The following is a 26,702-nucleotide window of genomic DNA, read 5'->3' as shown; positions in this document are numbered from 1 at the left end:
TAACACTTTAGGAATAAGACTTAAGTCCTGTTTCTTAAGACTTAAATAAAGCGCTCTGATTTCTGGGGTGCTTGGTTTTAAAACCACCAATGCCTTGTCTCATATAACAAGTCTGGAAGTGGGCAACTCAGAATGAGTGCAACATCTCAAGAACACTAGGAGGGACCAGGCTTCTTCTATTTTTCTACATCATAGGTGGAGCTGCCAGATTTAGCAAATAAAAGCACAGGTCAGGACATCCAGTTAAACCTGAATTTCAGATAAAAAATGAAAAAAAAAATTAGTATAAGCATGTCCCATAAAATATTTGTAACATAGTTATGGCAATAAAGAGTCTGACTTTGTTTCCCGTATTTGCTGACAACTTGCAAGCCCCAGCATGCCCCTGCCCCTTCTGCCCTACACCTGGTCAAGATGATAAGAAAGTCAAAGTATTCCCTTCTTCCGTGACAGCTGGAAGCTCAAACCACACTGGCCTCAGCCCTTTCACAAAACTGCAAGGCAGCCTGCCCTCCCCACTCGCTCAACCTATTTTCAGACCTGCTTCTGCCTTGTGCTCCTCAGAAAGCCTCATTATTTGAGTCATAAACCTTTTCATATCCTCTTGGGGTATGGCATCAATAACCCCAATCTTTGAACCAAATTTGGGGTAAGGGGTTCATCCATTTCTGGGGTTGATGACAATATGGAGGGTGACCACAACACTTCTTATCAGGGCACTAAAAAATGATTCATGGTTTATCTGAAATTCATATTTACCAGTTGTCTCATATTTTATTTGGTAACCGTGTCTCCAGGCCTTCATCTTCATGCCTGTTTCCTCAGGGTCACAGATGGGTGCTCTACTTCCAGGTCCCAAAGCCATATTCCAAGCAGGAAGACACAAACACTGTTTTCCTTCTATTAAGATATGGGCTTTGTATTTGGGAAAGGAAGCCCTCCCCAGGCACTTCTGGCTATGTCTCACTACACAGAACTTTCTCATGTGGTATGCTTGCTATGAGAGGGTCCAAAAACTTGAGTATTTTAGCCTTCCAAAACATGAAGAATAAAGAGTTGTGGGTGACTATTGGAATATAAACCCAGCATCCACTGGGAAGCTGTCTGTTGCCATATATTATGAGTATAATCCTTTTAAAAGACATCTATTTACCCACAAGCTAGTTTTCCTCTTCCTGAAATCCTGTCAGTTAAGGGAGTTGGGGGACAAATGCCGCCCTGGGAGGAATGATATGGTCCAAGGGCCAGCACCTGTGTCATTACCTGAAAACTTGTTAGAAATTCAAAATCTGAAGCTCCACCACAGACCTCCTGAATCAGAATCTATGTTTTAACCAGGTCCCCAGGTGACTGCATGCATTAATGCATTAAAGTTTGAGAAGAACTGGCTTAGAACAACCCTAGTTTTCACATTTGCCATTGGAATAGCCCAGGGAGCCTTTAAAAATACCAATGACTTCGCTAGATATTTTGATTTAATTGGCCTGGGGTGCAGCCTGGGCATCAGGATTTTTTTAAAGCTTCCAGAAGATTTTAATAAGCAGGGATGTTTAAGAACAACTGCCCCAGAATAGCGACGTTCAACCCTGGCTGCCCATTGAAATCACTTGGGGTGCTTGGTTTTAAAACTACCAAGGCCTGGGTCCCCCTAAGAGCATTTAAATCAGAACTGGGGGGATGGAGGGGGATGAGAAGGTGAGACATGGGCAATGGTGTTTTTGAAAAGCTCTCAGATCATTCTAGTGTGTGAAAACCACACCAGGAAGAGGAAGTGAAACACCCACATTCTCCAGTCCAGTGGTTTGCGGGCAGAACAGGGAGAGTGGTATTAGAGGGATTAAAGATACTGCAGGGGCAGGAGGGCCATGTAGAGGGTACTGGCAAGGGCAGGGAGGCTTGCACTCTGCCTCATATTCGGATTCCTGGAGGGAATTGCCCCACAAACTGTCTGGAAAGCAGCCATGGATAAACTCTGCAGCACAGCCTGATTCAGCAGGGGAATGAGAGTAGAGACAGGAGTGCAAAATTGTCAAGTTTTAGCTTTTTGAGCTATTCTCAGTCCCTGCATGGTATGGACAGGACCCAGAAGTTCCCACATGTGCTCAAGATGGGCCTCTGGAAGCAGCTGAGTTGAGTCATTTCCCAAAGAAATGACATGGCACTCACGCTTCAAGAGCAAGGTGACCTGCAGCCCAGGCTGAGGGGCCAATGAAGGCTGTGGCAGAGACTAAACTTACACCATAAGCCTGCCATGCCTGCAAGAGCTGGGGTGAGGTTAAGTCAGCCAGGGAGAACTTCTGTGCCCCGGCCAAGTCAGGAAAGACCAGTCCACACCAGTCACCAACTCCACCTACAAAGGCTAGCAGGGTAAGCAGCAACTAGCATGACAAGAAACGTTGAGGAGACCAGTGGTGCCAAGGGACACAGCTCCAATACAAACAGCCCTTCCTCTTCACTTCACCACTGTGAGGTCACCTTGCCAGGGCTGAAAGTCACAGTCTGCATTGGAAGGGCTGCTAATTGCTAGCTGTTAGAATCCACTCCGATGGGTCTGTGTCTGTGTCAAATCAGTTAATTATGTTGAATGTCACTCCTAGATAAAGCTACCCCTTTCCCTGCCCTACCCAGATGCTATGTTGGGCAGAAACAGAAAAGGAAAAGCAAGACCTGAGAGACTACCCATTTTACTGAATGAGAATATTTTCATTATTGCACTGAGTTAAAGTTATAGGGTTAAGCTCAATCAAGTTTCCCCAGCCCTACCCAGCCAGTAGGGACACATGAGGAAATCTATAGAAGTTACAGGCAGAATAAAAGAGCTACAGCTCTATCTAACAGTAGTGTGAGGAAATTTCCATTCCTGCTGTAGACATAAGAATAATCTGCCTCTTCTATGAAGTATTATTATTATTATTATTAGAGATGGAGTTTCGCTTTTTCGCCCAGGCTGGAGTGAAGTGGTATGATCTCAGTTCACTGCAACCCCTGCCCCCAGGTTCAAGCGATTCTTCTGCCTCAGCCTCTCAAGTAGCTGGGATTACAGGTGCCTGCCACCACGTCCGGCTAATTTTTGTGTTTCTAGTAGAGATGGTGTTTTGCCATGTTGACCAAGCTGGTCTCGAACTCCTAACCTCAGGTGATTCACCCGCCTTGGCCTCCCAAAGTGCTAGGATTACAGGTGTGAGCCACTGCGCCCGGCCCAAAGTATTTATCTGTTTATAAAATATGGATTTGTATTTCTCCATAGATGTATTCAGGTGTCTTTTTTTTCTATTAATCTGATGTTAGTCCCTAACATAGTGTATTTTTCTTTGTCTATTTAAACAGAGAAAGGGAGATACAGAAAGTTGTGTGTAAACCCAAATTGTTCTGGAAAAAGTAAGATCTATACCAAAAAGAAGAAGGGCCAATGACCACCTGAGGTTGTCACGTGGAACCAGATGAAAAAACAGCCCATTGCTCTATAGAAATGCAATGGATTGGCCCAGAATCCTGAAAGGAGGCTACCAACCAGATTGGATCTCGCATCTCTGGGAAATGAAGCTTCTGGGTGACCCCACTACTTTTATTTCACTGGGTCATGCCGTGAATACTTACTTAGCCCAGCTCTGTGCCAGGCTCTGTTCTAGGACCTACAGATGCCACAGTGAATGCAACAGACAAAAATACCTGCCCTCACAAATGTAACAGTTGAAAGAGGGTGGGGATAAAAGACAGACAGTAGACCAAAGAAATAGGTTTAAAAAATGTATATGATTTGTGATATAATGTTAAGAGCTATAGAGAAAAATGATACAGAGAAGGGAGACAGGGAATGTCCATGTGGGGTTGCGATTTTAATCAGAGGTGGTCAAAGAAAGCTTCAAGGAGAGGACGACAGTTGAGCAATGACCTGGAGGAGATGGGGAAGTGAGCCATGTAGAGATCCAGAAACATTGCCAGCACAGGGAACAGCAGCAGGTGCAAAGGCCCTGAGATGAGAAGGGCCTGGCATGGGCAGCGGGCAGCAGGGAGGCCAGGGGCCACACAAGTGAATGCGAGAGTAGCAGGAGGTGAGCTCAGTGAGGTTGTAGGTCCAGGTACAGAAAGGAAGCCGAGCACATTGCTCCAATCCAAGAAGATTCTTCAACTGCATCTTCAGCTTTCCCAGACAGCTCCATGCAGTGGAAGCCACAAAATCCACCACTACTTGTACTCAAGGAAGGTACCTGCATAGGATTGTCAGCTTTTTCTTAAGATCTTCTTATATTGTTAAGGCTGTCTAATTGTGAGAAAATTTGCCCCCAGATCACTTCAAAATGTGAAAGTACTAGAGAAAACTAAACCTGGCCAACCGGCACTAAATATTGACAACATTCTTCCAACTTACTCATCATGTTTGAGCTAATTTCCATTAGAAAAACAAAGGTCATAACTGAAGCCTTCCGATTTGTTACTAGAGAAGATGGTGGGGGCAGGTGCAGTGGCTCACACCTGCAATTCCCACACATTGGGAGGCCAAAGCAGGTAGATCACTTGAGGCCAGGAGTTTGAGACCAGCCTGGCCAGCACAGTGAAACCCCCATATCTACCAAAAAACACAAAAGGTAGCTGGATGTGCTCGTGCATGCCTGTAATCCCAGCTACTCTGGAGGCTGAGGCAGGAGAATCACTTGAACCCAGGAGGCAGAGGTTGCCAAGATCACAGTACTGCACTCCAGCCTGGGCAACAGAGTGAGACCTTGTCGAAAGATAAGAAAGAAAGAAAGAAAGAAAGAAAGAAAGAAAGAAAGAAAGAAAGAAAGAAAGAAAGAAAGAAAGAAAGAAGAAGAAGAAGAAGGAAGGAAGGAAAGGAAGGAAGGAAGGAAGAAAAGGAAGAAATGAAGGAGAAAAGAGAAGTAATCCGTCGATTCTCAATCTAGAGAGAATACAGGAGTCATCCTTCCTTCCTCCTGCTTCCTCCCTGCCTTATTCTCTATCTCGCCTATCCCTCCTCTCCCCTCCCTCCCTCCCTCCCTCCCCCCCTCCCTCCTCCCGCCCTCCCTCCCTCCTCCCTCCTCCCCCACCTTCTTCACCCCCCTAACTCATCCAAGAAGAAAGGAACATCAAAAAAACAATAAAGATACTGGACTACATGCAAAATGGCCAGAAAGCAAGAGGAGAATTGGGAAAAGATGAGCATTTGGTATTTGTTGATTATCATTCCAGCATTTATCACTCCCCTTTCTAGACCCTCTGAATGGCTCTCATTTCCTATTTTCAAGGTAAATGGATTTCAGCCCTAGCTCTTGAGGAAACATGTGCCCAAGTCCAAACCAGTCAAAGCATTCCATGTCCCTAGCTACAGAGATTTGTTCCTGGAGGGCGTGTGGATCTGATCCAGTCAGAGAGAACCTCAGGACTCTGGTGGAAATGCTGGGACAGAGATGTTCTCTCCCTCTGGATGGTATAGTATGTCAAGGTTAGGTATGTGACCACAACATCCACTTTGATCTGGGAGGGGTGGAAGTGGAGGCAGCCTGAGACATGAGAAATGGAGCTGGAAGGATGATAACAGGGTGAGTGTCTGCACCCCTGGACTTCACAGTCACAGGGTCTATGATACCCCTTTTAACCTTAGCACTGTTAACATTTTGAGCTGGATAATTATTTGTTGTGGGGGTGTGTGGCCTTTGTAGGATGTTTAGCAACATCACTGGTCTCTACTCACTAGATTCCAGTAGCACACCCTGCCTGGTGGTAACAACCAAACATGCCAGTTCAAATTGGATTTTGTTTTGTTTTGTTTTGAAAGTGGCATGGAGCCACCCCGCCTCCAGAGAGTTATGATTCACCCATTTTATGTCCCTTCAACTAGCTGGGTGTGGCTCCAGAGGAAAAGAGAGGCTCAAGTGCCCATCTGAAGATGAACCCAAGGCCAATTGGAGGGGGTGGTTGGAGCCAGCTTCTCTCTCTCTGCTGCCAAACATGGGGGCAGTTGAGGCTCTTCACTCATCATGTCTTGGATCCCACCATAGAGGGTTCAAGGCCAGTAGAAAAGGGGACATGCAAACCAGAACCAAGGACCAGTCCCAACAATATCTGGGGTGAAAAAGGCTTCGCTGGATATGCACATCAGGGAATCAGCTTGCAGGACTGGCCAAAATTAAATCTTCATGGGCCTGCTTTGTAGTCAACAGTAAGTAGCTGATTGGTTGTGCGTGGCCCAGCATACATCCCTCCAGATTCAGAAATCGTATTGGATACAGAAGGGTTTTGAACATTTTTTATGCTACAGATCTCTTTAGAAGTCTGGAGAAGCCTTCATACTCCTTCTTGGAATAATTTTTGTGTTTTTTCTTTCCTTTTTTGAGACAGATTCTTGCTCTGTTGCCCCAGCTGGAGTGCTATGGCACAAACAGTTCACTGCAGCTGTGACCTCCTGGGCTTAAGTGATCCTCCTATCTCAGCCTCCTGAATAGCTGGGACTACAGATGTGTACCACCATGCCTAACTGGAATAATGTTTTTAAATACATAAAATAGAAGTACATAGAACTAAAAAGGAAATCAATTATATTGACATGAAGTTATCAAAATATTTATAAAACAAATGTGTGCTTTCATAATATGTCTTTTTATGTGTTAAATGACAAGATCTAGTGACAGTTCTAAAAACTATCACAACTTTGAAGTGGTGATGAATGTAAATTGAGAAAGTTGAAACAACTCCCACATGATATGAAAATAATAGTTTTTCATATTTTGACAAAGTCCCAAAAACTTCATGTAGAAAGTATTGGAGTTTTGTTTTATCCCATAATTCTAAATGTTAATTCACATTTAGAATTATGGGAAATGCTAAAGGTTAGAGACTGATAAAAATAAAGATGTAGTTTTTTCTCCATCCAAGTCCATGAACCTCCTTAAACCCAGGTCAAGATCCTTTGGTAATGAAATAATCAGTGGTTCTCACCCCCCAGGAGACATTTGGCAATGTTCTAGAGACATTTTTGGTTGTTTCTCCTGGGGGAAGGGTATTGGCATCTAGTGGGTAAAGGCAAAACATGCTGCTAAATATCCTCCAATACACAGCACATCCTCCCACAACAAAGAATTATCCAGCCCAAAATGTGAATGGTGCTGAGGTCTAAGAACCCTTGGACAGTGGAGAAACTAGAGTCTGAACGAAGAAGATTCTCCAAAGAGAGTTGAGAAACTGCCCCTTGCACAAACCACACACCTTGTCCTTTGGAAGCCTGAAAACCATATTGCTCCTACTTGCACCCTCAGTGCTGCTAGTGTCTAGAAGATGTTCCCATGGTAACACAATTCAAGGAAGACACAGGAAAGAGCACAAGTACAATATGGGTAAAGGAACTGCATATGTTTTTAAGAGAAAAGCAACTCACTGATAAAAAGACATTTTGTTTGGTTTTGAAAGTTTGGAAGAAGTAACAAAGCATCTCCTTCCCCACTCTCATCCCGGAAGAAAAGGGCAGGATTGTGATTCACAAGGTTTGTGCTTCTCACAACACCTAAGTTTCCCAGAATGAAAATAGTGTTTGAGACTTAGATCCAGTGAAGACAATCTGGACATCATTTTGTGACATCCAGGGTGGGTTGAGGGTGGTGCTTAAAGATGAAACAGAAATGTGCTGATCTGGAGGTGAGAGGCTGGCATTCCTGAGACTGGCAGTTAATACGAGGGGTGGTAACAGATTCCCTTCTTGATCAAATTTTAGTTAACGTTTCTACAAACCCTCTTCTTATCTAGGCCTTATCTTAGGTCCATCTTTGGCCTGGCTTTAGCAAGAATCCTGCTAACTCATTTGAGCCAGAAGTCCCCAACCCTTGATATCTGATCAAATTCCTCATCCTTGATATCTTAATATCTTAGTCCTTGACCTGCCTTTAGTTAGAATCTTGTTAAGCCAGTTTAGCAAAAATCCCCCTACTATTTCATATCTACTGACCCCAGCTGTCTTTGCCATAGTCAGAGCTGAGTTCAGTGTGTCTCTACTATTTGAAATATTCTCAAATAAAGTCTCCCATATCTTTTTAACAAATGTTAAAATAATTTTGTTTTAAGGGTCAAGGCCCAAGCTCTACAGCACTGAGAATGGGAAAGTGGTCCCAGAATGTGTGAGAGGCTGAGCACTAAGGGATATGGCTTTCTAGAGAGCAGTGGCTAGGCCCTGGGAACTGAGCCCATAATCAGCAGGGAGGACTTCTGTGAGGGGGATCTCTATGCCCGACAGAAGCAGAGGACCAGGGGCAGCTCATCCTGAAAGGGAAAAAACAATAGAATTCACAGGGCACTATGAAGAAACTGTATCAACTAATGGGCAAAACAACCAGCTAGCATCATGATAGGATCAAATTCACACAAAGCAATATTAACCTTAAATGTAAACAGGCTAAATGCTGCAACTAAAAGGCACAGAGTGCCACACTGGATAAAGAGTCAAGACTCATGGTGTGCTGTATTCAGGAGACGCATCTCATGTGCAAAGACACACATAGGCTCAAAATAAAGGGATGGAGGAAGATTTACCAAGCAAACAGAAAGCATAAAAAGCAGGAGTTGCAATCTTAGTCTCTGAAAAAACAGACTTTTAACCAACTAAGATCAAAAAAGACAAAGAAGGGCATTACATAATGGTAAAGGGATCAATTCAACAGGAAGAGCTAACTATCCTAAATATATATGCACCCAATACAGGAGCACCCAGATTCATAAGGCAAGTTCTTAGAGACCTACAAAGAGGCCTAGACTCCCACATAGTAATGGTAGGAAAATTTAACACCCCACTGCCAATATTAGACATATCAATGAGATGGAAAATTAACAAGGATATCCAGGACTTGAACTCAGCTCAAGTGAACCTAATAGACATCTACAGAACTCTCCACCCCAAATCAACAGAGTACACATTCTTCTCAGCACCACATCACACCTATTCCAAAATTCACCACATAATTGGAAGTAAAACACTCCTCAGCAAATGCAAAAGAACAGAAATCACAACAAACTATCTCTCAGATCACAGTGCAATCAAATTATAACTCAGGATTAAGAAACTCACTCGAAACCAGACAACTACATGGAAACTGAACAACCTGCTCCTGAAAGACTACTGGGTAAACAGCAAAATTAAGGCAGAAATAAATAAGTCCTTTGAAACCAATGAGAACAAAGACACAATGTACCAGAATCTCCAGGACACAGCTAAAGCAGTGTTTAGAGGGAAATTTATACAACTAAATGCCCAAAGGAGAAAGCAGGAAAGTTCTAAAATTGACACTCTAACATCACAATTAAAAAAACCAGAGAAGCAACAGCAAACAAATTCAAAAGATAGCAGAAAACAAGAAATAACTAAGATCAGAGCAGAACTGAAGGAGATAGAGACATGAAAAACCCTTCAAAAAATCAATGAATCCAGGAGCTGGTTTTTTGAAAAGATTAACAAAATAGATGGACCACTACTGAAGAAGAAAAGAGAGAAGAATCAAACAGACACAATAAAAAATGATATGGCGGATATCACCACTAATCCCACAGAAATACAAACTACCATCAGAGAATAAATACTATAAACACCTCTACGCAAATAAACTAGAAAATCTAGAAGAAATGGATAAATTCCTGGACACATACATGCTCCCAAGACTAAACCAGGAAGAAGTTGAATCCCTGAATAGACCAATAACAAGTTCTGAAATTGAGGCAGTAATTAATAGCCTACCATCCAAAAAAAAAGCCCAGGACCAGACAGATTCACAGCCGAATTCTACCACAGGTACAAAGAGGAGCTGGTACCATTCCTTCCAAAACCATTCCAAACAATAAAAAAAGAGGGACTCCCCACTAACTCATTTTATGAGGCCAGCATCATCCTGATACCAAAACCTGGCAGAGACACAACAAAAAAAGAAAATTTCAGGCCAATATGCCTGATGAACATCGATGCGGAAATCCTCAATAAAATACTGGCAAACTGAATCCAGCAGCACATTAAAAAGCTTATCCACCATGACCAAGTCGGCTTCATCCGTGGGGTGCAAGACTGGTTTAACACACACAAACCAATAAACTTAATCCATCATATAAACAGAACCAATGATGAAAAACACATAATTATCTCAATAGATGCAGAAAAGGCCTTCAATAAAATTCCACACCCCTTCATGATAAAAACACTCAATAAACTAGGTATTGATGGAACATATCTCAAAATATTAAAAGCTGTTTATGACAAACCCACAGCCAGTATAATACTGAATGAGTAAAAGCTGGAAGCATTCCCTTTGAAAACTGGCACAAGACAAGGATGCCCTCTCTCACCACTCCTGTTCAATACAGTATTGGAAGTTCTGGCCAGGGCAATCAGGAAAGAGAAAGAGAGGGCACGCCCAAGATGGCCGAATAGGAACAGCTCCAACCTCCAGCTCCCAGCGTGAGTGACACAGAAGACAGGTGATTTCTGCATTTTCAACTGAGGTACCAGGTTCATCTCACTAGGGAGTGCCGGACAATTGGTGCTGGTCAGCTGGTGCAGCCCAACCAGCGAGAGCTGAAGCAGGGCAAGGCATCGCCTTACCTGGGAAGCGCAAGGGGGAAGGGAATCCCTTTTCCTAGCCAAGGGAAACTGAGAAAGAAATAAAGAGTATTCGAATAGGAAGAGAGGAAGTCAAATTATCTCTGTTTGCAGATGACATGATTGTATATTTAGAAAACCCCATCATCCCAGCCCAAAAACTCCTTAAGCTGACAAGCAACTTTAGCAAAGTCTCAAAATACAAAATCAACATGGAAAAATCACAAGCATTCCCACACACCAATAATAGAGTCAAATCATGAGTGAACTCCCGTTCACAACTACTACAAAGAGAACAAAATACCTAGGAATACAACTTACAAGGGATGTGAAGGACCTCTTCAAGGAGAACTACAAACCACTGCTCAAGGAAATAATAAAGGACACAAACAAATGGAAAAACATTCCATGCTCATGGATAGGAAGAATCAATATCGTGAAAATGACCATACTGCCCAAAGTAATTTATAGATTCAATGCTATTCCCATCAAGCTACCATTGCCTTCCTTCACAGAATTAGAAAAAACGACTTTAAATTTCACATGGAACCAAAAAAGAACCCATATAGCCAAGATAATTTTAAGCAAAAAGAACAAAGCTGGAGGCATCACACGACCTGACTTCAAACTATACTACAAGGCCACAGTAATGAAAACAGCATGGTACTGGTACCAAAACAGATATATAGACCAATGGAACACAACAGAGGCCTCAGAAATACCACCACACATCTACAGCCATCTGACCTTTGACAAATCTGACAAAAACAAGCAATGGGGAAAGGATTCCTATTTAATAGATGGTGTTGGGAAAACTGGCTAGCCATATGCAGAAAACTGAAACTGGACCCCTTCTTTACACCTCATACAAAAATTAACTCAAGATGGATTAAAGATTTAAATATAAGACCTAAAACCATAAAAATCCTAGAAGAAAACCTAGGCAGTATTATTCAGAACATAGGCATGGACAAAGACTTCATAACTAAAACACCAAAAGCAACGGCAACAAAAGCCAAAATTGACAAATGGGATCTAATCAAACTAAAGAGCTTCTGCACAGCAAAAGAAACTATCATCAGAGTGAACAGGCAACCTACAGAATGGGAAAATATTTTTGCCATCTATCCATGTGGCAAAGGGCTAACATCCAGAATCTACAAGGAACTTAAACAAATTTACAAGAAAAAAAAAACCCAATCAAAAAGTGGGTGAAGGATATGAACAGATACTTTTCAAAAGGAGACATTTATTTGGCCAACAAACATATGAAAAAAAGCTCATCATCACTGGTCATTGGAGAAATACAAATCAAAACCACAATGAGATATCATGTCATGCCAGTTAGAATGGCAATTATTAAAAAGTCAGGAAACAACAGATGCTGGAGAGGATGTGGAGAAATAGAAACGCTTTTACACTGTTGTGGGAGTGTAAATTAGTTCAACCATTGTGGAAGACAGTGTGGCGATTCCTCAAAGATCTAGAAGCAGAAATACCATTTGACCCAGCAATCCCATTACTGGGTATATACCCAAAGGATTATAAATTATTTTACTATAAAAATACATACATATGTATGTTTATTGAACTTAATGTATAATTTTAAAAAATAGTTAAAAATTGGAAATAACTCAAATATTCATTTAAATTAGAATAGATAAATATGTAAAATAATTGTACAATTCAAGGCAATGCAAAAATGAGAATAAATGAAGTACAACTACATACAACAGAGATGGATGAAACAAACATATTATTGAGTGAAAGAAGCTAGGCACAAGAGAGTACATACCATAACATTCCATTTATAGAACGTTTAAAAATAGCCCATACATATCCAAGGTGCTGGAACTCAGGCTATTAATTACTCTTGGGTTAGTGACAAATAGGGAAACAGAATGGCTTCTGGAATTCTAGAATGTTTTTTTTCTTTTCTTTTTTCTTTTTTCTTTTTTTCTTTTTTGACAGAGTTTCACTCTGTTGCCCAGTGGCACCATCTTGGCTCACTACAACCTCTGCCCCCTAGGCTCAAGCGATTCTCACTTGTGCGCCTCAGCCTCCCAAGTAGCTGGGATTACACACATGTACCACTGCACCTGGCTAATTTGTGGGTGTGTATGTGTGTTTAGTAGAGGTGGGGTTTCACCATGTTGGCCACGCTGGTTTCGAACTCCTGGCCTCAAGTAATCCGCCTGCCAAAGTGCTGGGATTACAGGTGTGAGCCACCACACCTGGCCAGAATGTATCATTTCTTGATCTGAGCCTGATTACAGAAATGTATTCACTTTGCGAATATGAATATACTCACGATTTGTGTACTTTTCTTTATGTATGTGTGAGCAAAGAGTTAATAGCGGGTCCATACCATTTTTCTCCCAGAACTAAGCCTGTCTGGGAAATTGTAGGTTTGTCTTCTCCCAGCACAAGTTTCTTGTAAATGACCCAAATTAAGATAAATTTGGAACGTTGGGTACCAGGGACAGAAATCCACTTTGTGCACTGTGAAATCTACAATCTATGGAACAGTACATGGGGCTGGGAGACCTGTGAATCGTAGGCCTATATGACTGGTGGGAAACTCAAGTAGAAGTTTCTTTGCATCAAGGCAAACCCCACATACCACAACCTCATGCCCAGCAATCATGCACGCTCTTTAGGCAGGTGAGAAGGGACCCAAGCATCATGCATGCTTAATTTCCTGGCCTGTATCCTACTATAAAGTTAAGCAAATTTAGTGCCAGGCTAAATACTGTTGGATCTCATCAGTTTGCTTGCCAGTTCAATCATGTTACCAATACCATGCTGGTACCATGTGTTGTACTTCAATAAAAAGTTTACTAAATACCTTTATCTATTCTTGCCAAAAGGTTATTTTCATTGATTATATATTCTTCTTGGCCTCCAAATTCCTTCCATTTTTCTGAGCCTCCTCTCTGTCTGTTGACTTCCTATATTCTCCTTTTTAGGACTCTACAATCAACCCCTAAACCTCCTATTCAATTATTATACAGAGCTGTTTAAATATTGCACTATCTTCACCTCAAATGATCCAGAGAATCCTCATATCAGTAACTAATATTAAGATTGATTGCAAAACATAGTTCCCTTCCAGCAGAAGTTGTGTAACTATCTTTTTTTTTTTTTTTTTTTTTTTTTTTTTTTTTTTTTTTTGACAGAGTCTCACTCTGTCGCCCAAGATAGAGGGCAGTAGCACGGTCTCCGCTCACTGCAACCTCCACCTCCTGGGTTCAAGCAATTCTCCTGCCTCAGCCTCCCGAGTAGCTGGGATTACAGGCACATGGCACCATGCCTGGCTAACTTTTCGTATTTTTAGTAGAGACAGGGTTTCACCATGTTGGCCAGGCTGATCTCTAACTCCTGACCTCAGATGATCCACCTGCCTTGGCCTCCCAAAGTGCTGAATTACAGGCGTGAGCCATTGTGCCTGGCTGACAACCTCTTAAAGAAACTTTTTTGTTTAGTTAAACAAAGAATGGTAAATCTTTTTTCACGCACATTCAAAATTCACACATTATCTGGACTCTTAGTTACCTAAGACATACCCCCAGTTATTCTTGTTCCTAATTTAGTATCTCAAATTTTCCTGAGGTGTTAAAACAAAAGGAATAGAGCTTGCCTAGCACCTTAGAAGTGCTGCACCCTCTTAGAAGTGCCAGGCGCTGTCATAGTTGTTGCCCTCTTAGAATGATTTACCTCTGGGTGTCACTCTTTGCTCTATACCTGGTACATCTATAGTGATGGCAGATGCTCCATACTCAGTCCTGGCTTTTCAGAGTTTGGCTTTGCTGGTTTTTTTCTTTCTTTCTTTCTTTTTGAGAGAAATTGGCACTTCCAAGCTGAGTAAAACGTGGAAAGGGCAACTTACTGCATCCATATATTGATACTACACTATTTCCTATGTCATAACATTAACCTCCCTTCTGTCCACTTTTGCTGTTTCGTAGTCTCACGTCTTCTTGAGCTGGACTATCTTATATAAATTCATATGTTATGTGAATTGAGATCTCAGTAATAGGAGCCTTCTGTCTCTCCTCACCATAACAGGAGTCATAGGAAAGGGGGTGTGATAGTCTCAGAAACAGACTAGCATCTCATACAAACTTGTTTCTGTTTTTGAGATAGGGTCTCGCTCTATCACCCAGGCTGGAGTGCACTGGCACAATCATGGCTCACTGCACCCTGGACCTCCTGGGCTTCTGTCTCAGCCTCCCAAGTAGCTGGGACTACATCACTACACCTAGTTTTGTTTTGTTTTGTTTTGTTTTGTTTTGTTTTGTTTTGGTAGAGACGGGATCTCACTTTGTTGCCCAGGCTGGTCTCAAACTGGACTCAAGCTATCTTCCCACCTCAGCCTCCCAAAGTGCTGGGATTATAGGCATGAGCCACCACATTCAGCCCAAACATTTCTGAGACCACCACTTGAACTATCAAGTATCTTCTTGTACCTGATTCTCATTAGAAATAATACACATTTATTGAATGTCATTGATATATAAAGATACCATTCTTTGAGTGGGGAAATATAATTTAAAAGTCACAACTACTGACAATCAACAATTTAAACACTAATGAGAATAATAAAGCTTGTTCCCAGAGAACCATGATACAGGGTGGGAAAGTACACAAATAATGGGCTCCTGTTGTTAGACTTCATGGTAATTACACTTGTGTGTTCTCCAGTATCTTTCTTCCTATTGTACTCCTGAAGCACTCAGACTGATAAAGACAAATCTCTGATCATTCCTACAAAGAGTGCAGGCAAAGTTAAGATTTAACTGTGATTGCTGGTTGTTTCATCCTGAATTCAAAATCCTGGATTTCCAAAACAACGGAGCTTGATGTCCCATTTGGCTATCTTACTTTTGTCTCCTCTTCTAGAAAGAACAAGTCATCTTCCTGAAAATTACAGGAGACACTTACTATGACAAAATAAGGCCTCTGAAACTGTCTTATCTCACATATAAAAAGTGTAAAATCACAGAACTAAAATCAGGTTCTGGATTTTCCTGGAAATAGGATGTCACCAGGATCTGTTCAAAGGTGAGCTTTGGCTACATCTTATAACAGTGTTTAAAACTCGAATGCAAAAAAATTGCTTTCAATATAATCAGATATGTGCAAAAACAATTTGTTAAATAACATAGGAAGATCATATTAACAAAAGATATTTCCAGAACACTAACATTCATGTGGTTTATAAAGGTGCATTTACTATAAAGATCTACACAGCCCAAAAACATGAAATTCTTCAAGGGAGGCCCCTTTGTCCCATGAGTTGGCAGAATTCATTTTCATCTTCTATGCATGGATCACCGAAGTGATGAATGTCACTCCTCTTCAAGAAGGAAACATTTTCAGCCTTGTGAAGGGTCAGGTTTTCATGTAACCTCAAGGGTTCCTGGGGCTATGATCATGAAGAGCAGCCACTATGAAGACTGCTGAGAAGCCTTTTTCACTTCTTCACATTCGGGATGTGAAATATTTTACAGAAAAATAAGAGTGTGCAAGTCCCTCTCACACATAGCAAAATGATTGTCTGCATACTCTTAAATTTTTAAAAGTTTTAAAAACTGTGATCTTTGCACTGTTTGCAAGAGTCAGCAACCATGAAGAAAGATATTCACCGTTAAGTGACCACATATGGTGAACATGTTCACAATAGGTGACAGTTTTGCAAGATGACTCTTTGAGTTGGCATTCTGTTTCGGGTCACCAGGTTTCCGCAATCTCTGTGAGAGCCCGCAGCAGCTCTGCAAACGTAGGGCGGCCTTTGGGTTTCTGGAAAAGGGAAGTGGGGGTGGTTAGCTTAGCTTAACCCACTTATGCCAAGTGTTTCATTTTTGGAACGCTAAGCATGTGGGAGTTATTTATATCCCACTGCTCGAGGTCATCGTCAAGGTCTGATTTTTCACTCATGCAAAAATTCAAAAAATTGCCACCTGTGGCATAAATGGGCTAAGGATCACTCAGAGACCAGCTCTGGAACTTGCTGACAGAGACCTGAATCCAGGCTGGCTCTCCACAAAAAGGAAGAGAAAGGTATCTTGACCGACATACCACAGCATGATTGGTAGTTGAGTGAGGCGTGAGTATGAAAATGTTAGAGAATGCTGCAAAAATAAAATGGCTAGACCTGCAAACACTAGCCACATGTGGCTATTTAAATTTAAATTCCTAAAGATGATATAAATGTTTAAATTCAGTTATTCAGTCACGCTGGCCACTTTTCAAGTACCCAATAGCCAGAAGTGGCTACTATATTGAGCAGCATGGATACAGAACGTTTTCAGCATCTCAGAAAGTACTCTAGGACACCACCATCCTAGAGACATATTTGGATGACTTGACATGTGTGAGGTAAAGAAAGGGCTGGCAGAAGGAGTATCTAGAGTACCAGGCTCCCAAGCTCAGTTCAAGGTATCTATGACACCTGAGCCATTATAGACAGGAGGATTTCAGTCAGAAAGCAAAAGGCATGTTTTCATGAGGGACTTTGAAGATCCTGGGGTACAGGTTGTGCTTTCAGTGTCAGTCAACAGAAAAATAAGAGTGTGGAAGTTCCTCTCACACATAGCAAAATGATTGCTGAATATTCTTACATTTTAAAAAGTTTTAAAAGCCTGTGATCTTTGCACAGTTTTCAAGTGTCAGCAACTCTAAAGGAAGATATTCACCATAAGTGACCCCATATCCCTGGTCATGGAGCCAAGGATTGGAGCATTTTTTCCTATTTCATTTAAGGGTGTGGTTTGGCTCTGAGTCCATGAGGAAGAAAAGATGGCACTGTCAGCATCTTTGAAAACTGCGGGAAACAGAGTTACTCATAGTAGCCACATTCTCACAGGTGTCACCAACAGCAGGGACAGCGGAAAGACACCCCTTTTCATGGCTTATAAACAGAGAGCCTCAATAAAATAAACAGAGTAGAAGACAGCACAAGTGCAAGTGAGGGTCCTCATTGAGACTCTGGGAATAAATTGTGGAGCTCTCTGAGGAACCCGCTTCTATGCATGAATCCTGAAATTTGTCTCTGAAATATAACATAATCACTTTTGACTCTAATGCCCTAAGCACATGGGGTAAAGTTGTAGGCAAAATCAACTTTCGCACCTGACACAGTGGCTCACATCTGTAATCCCAGCACCTTGGGAGGCCAAGGCAGGAGGACTGCTTGAGGCTGGGGCAACAAAGTGAGACCCTATCTCTAGAAAAAATTTTTAAAAATTAGCTGGTCATGGTGGCACATCACTGTAGTCCCAGCTATTCAGGAGGCTGAGCTCGGTGGATTGCTCAAGCCCAGGAGGTCGAGGCTGCAGTGAGCTGTGATTGTGCCACTGCACTCCAGTCTGGGCAACAGAGCAAGACTCTGTCTCAAAAATGAATCAACGTTTTCTTTTTTTTTTTTTTTTTTTTTTTTTTTGAGACAATCTCACCCTGTCGCCCAGGCTGGAGTGCAATGGCGTGATTTTGGCTCACTGCAAACTCCATCTCCCAGGTTCAAACAATTCTCCTGCCCCAGCCTCCCAAGTGGCTGGGATTACAGGTGCCTGCCACCATGCCCAGCTAATCTTTTTGTATTTTTAGTAGAGACGGAGTTTCACCATGTTAGCTAGGCTGGTCTTGAACTCCTGACCTCGTGATTTTCCTACCTCGGCCTCCCAAAGTGCTGGGATTACAGGCGTGAGCCACCACACCTGGTCAAATCAACTTTTTCAAACAAATAAATCAACATAACTACACCATTGTATTAATCAATGTTCTGACTGCAATTTGAGACTAATGTTGTTTACATGGTCCTTCTGACAGCATCCTACTGATCACTTCCCTTCCTCCTTCTCTGTCTCAGATCCACTTATATATAACATCTCAATAAGTATTATATTACACACACACGTACATGAGTATTATTTCATACACAACGTATACTTCTGAGCTACTTACATTATTATTGCAAAGATGCTCCTAAAACAGTTGTTTGTTACTACTTACTGAACATTTTTCTGAACTTTTTTTTTTATAGCTTACTGAACATTTTTCTATGTCTTTCAAGATTCCTTGTAAAGTAGTTAATATATGTAAGATATTTTCATACATTGGGGCTCTCTATAAATGTAATGCTTTTTGGAATATGAACAACCACATCACTCTGAAAATATTCAATATTCTAGTGTTTGTGGTTATAAATTGATAATCAAGTGCTTTATTTTTTCAGCCAGGAGGAAACTTCTCATCAAGCTGTAATTTTCTAGGCTGAAACTGTCAGCTGGAAAGAGAGTAAAGCTCTCAAAATCACAGGGAAGTTCACTGAGAAGGGCAGGGGTGTGTTGAGTCAGTGTCCAGAGGTGGAACAGAAGCCCCTCTGGCTTTACTTCTAAGCTTGGCATTTCAACAAATAGAAAAACTAAGTTCTGGAGAGATTTCTTCCTGAATGGAAGTTCCTGACACACTTTCTGCCTCCATTACCAGTCTAGTTTAATCTCTAGCAGGAGTCCTGAGTGTCAGAAGACAGATGAAACCCATTACTATTAGGGTTAGAAAAGCAAGACAAAGGAAAGTTGAGTGAAGTAAATGGAAACACCATCTTTCTTTTTCAACGTGGAAGTTCAACAAACCTTGTTCTACCCTTAGTTTGCACCATTAATTCTTTCATTTATTCTTTTATTTATTTATTTATTTGTTTGTTTGTTTGTTTGTTTGTTTTGAGAGAGTCTTGTTCTGTTGCCCAGGCTGGAGTACAGTGTTGCAATCTCAGCTCACTGTAGCCTCTGCATCCCAGATTCAAGCAATTCTCCTATCTCAGCCTCCCAAGTAGCTGGAATTACAGGCGTGCACTACCAGGGCTGGCTAATTTTTTTATTTTTAGTAGAGACAGGGTTTCACCATGTTGGCCAGGCTGGTCTCACACTCCTGACCTCAAGTGATCTGCACACCTTGGCCTCCCAAAGTGCTGGGATTACAGGCGTGAGCCACCACACACAGCCTCCATCATTTAATTCTTTTTTTTTTTCTTTTTTTTTGGAGACAGAGTCTCGCTCTGTCGCCCAGGCTGGAGTGCAGTGGCACGATCTCGGCTCACTGCAAGTTCTGCCTCCCAGGTTCAAGATTCTTCTCCTGCTTCAGCATCCCCAGTAGCTGGGATTACAGGCATGCACCACCATGCCCGGCTAATTTTTGTATTTTTAGTAGAGACGGGGTTTTATCATGTTGGCTGGGCTGGTCTCAAACTCCCGACCTCAGGTAATCCACCTGCCTCGGCCTCCCAAAGTGCTGGGATTACAGGCATGAGCCACTGCACCCGGCCCATTAATTCTTAAAGCTAATAAAACATCTAATCACTGAGGCTTGAGTAACACCAAGAGTTTCTGCAAGAACGAATCTCAAACAGATAAGACTCAGAAAATGCACTGAATTCCTCAGATAAAAGGCCATTGTTCAAAACAAAATGGATTCATGACTTTGTAGTGAGTTTGAGATAGAAATAGTACTTCAGACTCTCAGGATCATGACCAAGACACAGATGCCTTTTCCTGCCATGACAGAGTTCTGAAGTCATGTTTGTGATAATCAGATCTGCTCTCAGATGCTGGGACTGCCAACCTTCGTAGGAAAGTAACATATAGTTACTTACCTCATGCCAGCAGCTGTACATAACTTCATATATGGACATTGGTGCTAGGTGAGGGCGATATAACCTGAAGCCTTCAGAAATAGCTTCCACGACTTGCAAATTTGACTTATTTTCAAAAGGCATTTTTCCTTCTGTAAAAACTTCCCACATTAAAACTCCTGCAAACAAAAATGCATGAAAACAAGGGGTTAGAGAGAAATGATTGCTTGGGAACTGAAAGAACAATTTCAAACTACAAGGCATTATTTTTGTGCTCCAGGCTTTGGGTTATAGCCATCCTGAATAACAGCGGTTCTATCAAGGAAGCAAATCATATGTACCTCAGTTTTCAAAGAGACCTGTAACCTGAAAATAATCTAAGTGAAAACAATGCCTTTCCTTTTCCATGGGTCTTGATTGCCTTCTCTATCAGGAGAAATACCGGTAGCATTTCCTTTTTTTTTTTTTTTTTTTTTTTTTTTTTTTTGAGACAGGGTCTCGCTCTGTCACCCAGGCTGGAGTGCAGTGGCATGATCTCAGCTGGAGTGCAGTGGCATGATCTCAGCTCACCGCAACCTCTATCTCCCATGTTCAAGCAATTCTTCTGCCTCAGCCTCCTGAGTAGCTGGGATTACAGGTGCCAACCACCACGCCCAGCTTATTTTTGTATTTTTAGTAGCGGTGGGGTTTCACCATGTTAGCCAGGCTAGTCTCGAACTCCTGACCTCAGGTGATCCGACCACCTCAGCCTCTCAAAGTGCTGGGATTACAAGCGTGAGCCACCACGCCTGGACTAGCATTTTCATTTCTAAGTAGCAGTCATGTCCCTGCACTCTGAAATCAATAAACCTTTCTGTCATTCCATAGAAACTGACAGGATTATGTGAGCCTCTGCTGCCTACTTAACCAGAGTTTCAGCCAGTAAACTGGCATGTGTCCCCTTCTTTCTGCTAAAAGATTAGACTGATGGGCAGAGCCCCAGAGTATCTAGCAGGGTCCAGTAATCATTGATTGATTGGTTAGTGAAACTCCTGCAAGAACTCCCAATTTGAGTTCATTTAATTATTCACTTATTCTACAAATATTTACTAGACATTGATGAGGCATCTGCTGGGCCTGGAGATTTTATAAGTGTGAGATCAATCCATGTGCCTAAGGAGCTCACTGTTCAGTGAGGGAGACAAGTAGGTAAAATTCAGGGAGTTCTAACTGTTCTGCAACCTTCGATGAGGTCCTTATATTGCTCTTCATTGGTGTCTAAGACGTGGTCTCACAACCTAACTGCTCTTCAGTAGAGCTTCAAATGTCACCTGCTGAGACTATCATATGTCCATGGAGAGCTGATGAGATTAATGACACAAGCTTAACCTTATCGTATTTTTTTTAATTTATGTTTTAATTTTTTTTTAGGCAGGTTCTTGCTCTGTCGCCCAGGTTGGAGTACAGTGACACGATCCTGGCTCACTATAATCTCAAACTCCTGGGCTCAAGCAATCCTCTTGCCTCAGCCTCCCAAGGAACTGGGACTACAGGTACATGCCACCACACCTGGCTAATTTTTTTTTTTTTTGTAAAGACAGAGTCTTGCTAGGTTGCCCAGGCTAGTCTTGAACTCCTGGTCTCAAGCAATCCTCCCACCTCAGCCTCCCAAAGTGCTGGGATTGTAGGCCTGAGCCACTTGTGTCCAGTTTTAACCTTATTGTTTTAACCTTATTGTAGACAATAAAACTGACACCTTTCTGAGGACCCGGAACCCACAAGCCTCCAGGCAGTTCTGGGTGAAAGAGGATAGACAGATTTTTACATATTACCATTTCTTGAAAATCAACCTCGAAACTTCACTGGACGTGGGTCTATGGTGTCTCTTTCTCAATGAAGAACATTATCCAATATGAATATCAATTCACAGATCTCAAGGAAGCCTATGTCTAAATTCCACAAACTTTAAAGTTAAGGAAGTAAATGAGATGCCACCATTTTTTAAACTCAGGTTTTAAGTTCAGGTTAACAACTAAACAATTGGAAAATAGTCAAGCTGCTTCATAGTCTAGACAATGAAGTTTACTAATTACACTCTAAACTCAACAGTATCATAAGATCATTTTTCCTTCAAGCCTCTGCAGAGTGGAAAACTTGTCTGAGTTCTTTTTCTAGATCAGTAGACTCTTTGTTACAGTTTTACAGTGAATGCCCATGGAGGAAGGAAAAGATCCAAAAGTCACACTTATGTAAGAAGGTATGTGACACTAGTTGCCAAAGACAATCGGGACGTGGTTAGAACACATAGAAGGAAGAACAATTACAAGAAGACTTTTTAAAAAATGCTACATCAATTAGGAAATCAAAATTAAAAATAACATATTGCCCATTTTATTAAATCAAGATCCAGCAAATATCAGATGCACTCACCAAATGACCAGACATCAGATTTACTGCTGTACTTATTGAAAAGAAAAACTTCAGGAGGGGACCACTTGATTGGGAACTTGGATCCAAAAGAACTGACATACTCATCATCCAAAACATACCTACAGTTATCAGATTCAAAGCACATTGTGTTAACTACTCCAAGCTCTATTTACTTCAAATCCCTTTAGTTAACTCTAAGTTGTTAAAAGACAAAGTATTTTACCCTAGAAAGCTTGTGGACACCTTCTTGTTAGTAGAGTGTGAAAGTGCCCTTGATAATGTTTCCTCCCCAAACCACGTTTCAGTTGTGTTTGTTTTATGTGGATCTCTGAAAATCATAATGCTGCTTCAGTTCAAAACAAGGCTCACTGTTTATGTTAATTATGGTAAATTCTTAACTCTACAAAGAAGCATGCTAACAACCAAGATTATAAAAAGGAAATAAAAGACCACTCTTCCCAGGGGTGGGGAAAACAAAGACTACTCTTCTTAAAATGGAAATGAATGATTCAAAGTTGGATGTCGAATTTTCTTCCATGTGTATGTTTTTTTGTGAGGCATAGAGAAGGGGAGAAAGTAAAAGTATATGAACATAATGCTTCTGATGTGACAAATCTCTAATGCATTAGAATGGCCCTATATGGAAAGAAATCAAGAATAACTACCATCTCCTTAAAATAATAATAAGTTGAACCCTCTCTCTTTTTTGAGAGTTGTATGCAGGGATGTCCAAATGTGAGAAATTGGGGAGAAGAGACAAAAATTAACTTGTGCTTGTAGCCCCTTAAATATACAATATAGTGTTTTCACAGCATTTATTAATGCTGCCTCTACACTCCCACTTTTCTTTTTAATATACACTACCTCCCTCCACCTGTCAGCGCTTGATTGAGTCAGAGGTCATTCTACTTAGGTAAAGAATCAATAACAGAAAACAAAGAGAGAAAAGCCATTGTCTATAGATTTTGAATTTTTCAAGTCTAGGCTCTTCAGAGAAGAAATATTGAGTTATTAACAAAATATCTTGGAAAATGGGCCATGAACAGGAGTGAGATCTCACTACCACCACTATCTAGAAAAAGATCCCTTGAGCTAGAGGAATGGGGGAGATAGAAGGGAAAGAAAAGGTGAGTACTAGACATTAGTAGGTCAGTGGGTTAGGGTCCTTTATCTTGTACCCTATAAGGGCTGCCCAAGTCACACAGCAGAGAAGGAAGCTCCTAGTCCCACATTAGGTTGGTGGGATTTAAAAGTGAAACAGAACCTGTGCTCTTTTCCCCAGGTAGAGCCCTCGGAAAGGCAGAAAGATGCCAATGAACAAATGGTGGATGTGCCTAGGTAAATGAGATCTGAGATCCCACCATGGAGTTTTGTAATCATAAAGAATGCTGACCAGGTGAGACTGCTCACGCCTGTAATCCCAGCACTTTGGGAGGCCGAGGTGGGTGGATATTTGAGGTCAGGAGTTCAAGACCAGCCTGGCCAACATGGTGAAACCCTGTCTCTACCAAAAATTTAAAAATTAGCTGGGCATGGTGGCATGTGCCTGTAGTTCCAGCTACTTGGAGGGCTGAGGCAGAAGGATAACTTGAGTCTGGGAAGTCAAGGTTGCAGTGAGCCAAGGGAGCGCCACTGCACTCCAGCCTGGGCAACAGAGCAAGACTCTGTCGAAAAAAAAAAAAAAAAAATGCCAGTTCTGAATGAATCTTGCAGAAAAAATCAGTATGGGTTAGCAGCTATCTGTTTGAGTGGCCAGCCAAAGACAAGACTGGAGGATGGTGGCTGCAAGGATGCCATGCACACAGATAACAAAATGGCCAATAAGCCACCTCCCTACCAGTACGATGGCCCCATGAGACCAAGAACTTTGACTTTGAAGCTTAGGGAGGCCAGAGAAAAACCCCAAATTCCCTGGAATTATATTTCCAGCACCACCCCAAAAAAGGATGCTCAAAATTTAAACTATATTGAGTTGTAGAAAAATATGGCTAAATTTTTCACACTCTTGAATTGTAGACTTAGAGTCAACTACTATACTTAATAATAGAAATGTTTGGTGAGGACATAGAAAAATCAGAGCTGAGCAAACAAATTTATTTCTTTTTCTCCCAAAAACATATGTATATCAGAAATGCTTTTTTCTTCACTTTTCTCAGTGGACCGAGAAATTCCTTTTTTAATTTAAAAATATACCATAGTTTTCTTAAAAGATGCGAATAGTCCACAGTAAACATTTACCTCACAGCTAAAATTGTACATGTCCTAAAATTCAAAGTGGGTCAGTAGGCCATACAACCAGGCCTACAACCTAGGAAGATAAAAACACAGTCTGCAGCATCTTCAGTTTATCAGTAAACAAATGTAAGATTCCCTCTTATGAGTAAACAAACAAAATACATATATATACATAGCACATACCTTGTCATTCCAAAGTCCGAAATTTTTACTGTGCATGTTGAACTGACCAAACAATTCCTTGCCGCCTATGGAAAGAAGAAAAGAATCCAAGTTTGAATACAAGTTTTTATTTCAAGAGTTTTTCCTCTCCTCTTCCTTAGGTTATTTGGACCCCACGCTACCTGTCTGTGTGGACAGCCAAGTCATTTTTATGGTGATATCCATCAATGGTATAGATTCAATAGTTTGCCTTCATATTTTTTTTGAGACAGGATCTGGCTCTGTCGCCCAGGCTGGAGTACAATGGCACCGTGTTGGCTCACTGCAACCTTCCCCTCCTGGGGTCAAACCATCCTCCCACCTTAGCCTCTTAAGTAGCTGGTACTACAGGCACACACCACCACGCCCAGTTAATTTTTACATTTTTAGTAAAGATGGGGTTTCACCATGTTGCCCACACTGGTCTTGAACTCCTGGGCTCAAATGATCCACCCACCTTGGCTTCCCAAAGTGCTGGGATTACAGGAGTGAGCCACCATGCCCAGCCTGCCCTCAATTCAATCTGAAAGATGATACAACTATAAATCTTGGCATAAAAATAGTGTATTTTTTTTAACATCTTTATAGGAAAGCCCAAAATACATAACAGATAAGGCATATTCATTTTATATCTTTGGGATCTCTAATACATAATAAAAATTAAGAAAAGATAGTTCAACACTGATTTCACTCAAGGTAACTATTTACAGTGATAATTTCATATTTCTTAATATTATCACAATGAACTGAATATAATGCTATGTAGAAACAATATATTTGAGGCCAAAGCAATTCATTTTCAGCAACTTAATCAAGAAAATCGTTGATTTGATTATTTAGCCTTATGTAGGTAAACTAGATAAAATATTTGATAGAATTTTCCTCTTTTCAGCTAATGTGTAGTTCAATTAGTCAAGCAACAAAAGCAAGAAATTTGAAATAATAAATCACAAGGAACCAGTTTAGAAGATGCCAGCAAGTCCTAGCAATGACCAAACCACAAGAAAAGTTCTTGACAGGGAAAAGACTCATTGTTCATTGACATATTTTAAATAGCATATAGGGAGATAAAATAGAACACAAAAGAAAATGAGCAAACAAGGGAAAAAACAGGAATAGGAGGGCCTGTCAGAAGCCATTTGGAGCAAATAAAATGACCAGAACTGTCACCCAATTGTTATCCACAAAGACAAACCTGCAGACTAGGAAAGTGAGCCAGGTGGAGTTGATACCATATTCACCTATTCAAAAATTTGCTCATTTCTCCTAGATGCTGGATACCGGGAAATGTGCCTTTAGGGAATTTTTTTTTTAATGATCTATCTCTGTAATAGCAATAGTTAACATTGCTGAGCTCCTCTACATGCTAGACACTGTTTATTAATTCATGTAATTCTCCCAACAAACCCATACGAGGAAGGTGCTATAATTAATACCACTTCACTGGTTAACTAGCTTGCCCAAGCTCTCACAGCTAGTAAAAAACAGAGACAATATTTCAACCCAGCTAGCCTGGCTCTAGAGTAGTCGTTCTCAACCTCAACTTCACATGGGGCTCATCAGGGGAATTTTCAAAAAATATTGATGCCTGGGTTTCAGCCACAGAGATTCTGATTTAATTGGTCTGGGGTATGGCCTGGCTATTGCAATTTTTCTAAAAGCTTC

The 26,702-nt window shown here is 41.3% G+C and overlaps 1 protein-coding gene across 4 annotated transcripts in view; it reads right to left on the bottom strand.

Annotated features, from left to right (window-relative positions):
• Positions 1 to 14,867: 14,867 nt before the first annotated feature.
• TXK (TXK tyrosine kinase) overlaps positions 14,868 to 26,702 on the bottom strand; it is a 67,341-nt gene continuing 55,506 nt past the window's right edge. The window contains exons 11-14 of one of the 4 annotated variants that reach the window (XM_030919603.1): positions 25,020 to 25,084; positions 22,602 to 22,720; positions 20,214 to 20,371; positions 14,868 to 16,363 (exon numbers count right to left, since the gene is read on the bottom strand). In XM_030919603.1, coding sequence (XP_030775463.1) covers positions 16,295 to 16,363; positions 20,214 to 20,371; positions 22,602 to 22,720; positions 25,020 to 25,084 — 411 coding nt within the window. In that variant the 3' untranslated portion in view covers positions 14,868 to 16,294. The remainder of the gene's footprint in view (positions 16,364 to 20,213; positions 20,372 to 22,601; positions 22,721 to 25,019; positions 25,085 to 26,702) is intronic. The other 3 variants (XM_010370804.2, XM_030919612.1, XR_004053977.1) reach the window with 3 other exon arrangements.

This window comes from Rhinopithecus roxellana, chromosome 2 (assembly GCF_007565055.1).
Source record: "Rhinopithecus roxellana isolate Shanxi Qingling chromosome 2, ASM756505v1, whole genome shotgun sequence".
In the NCBI taxonomy this organism is placed as follows: domain Eukaryota; kingdom Metazoa; phylum Chordata; class Mammalia; order Primates; family Cercopithecidae; genus Rhinopithecus; species Rhinopithecus roxellana.
Note: the sequence above shows the minus strand (reverse complement) of the source record. Positions and strands in the feature narration are given on the sequence as shown.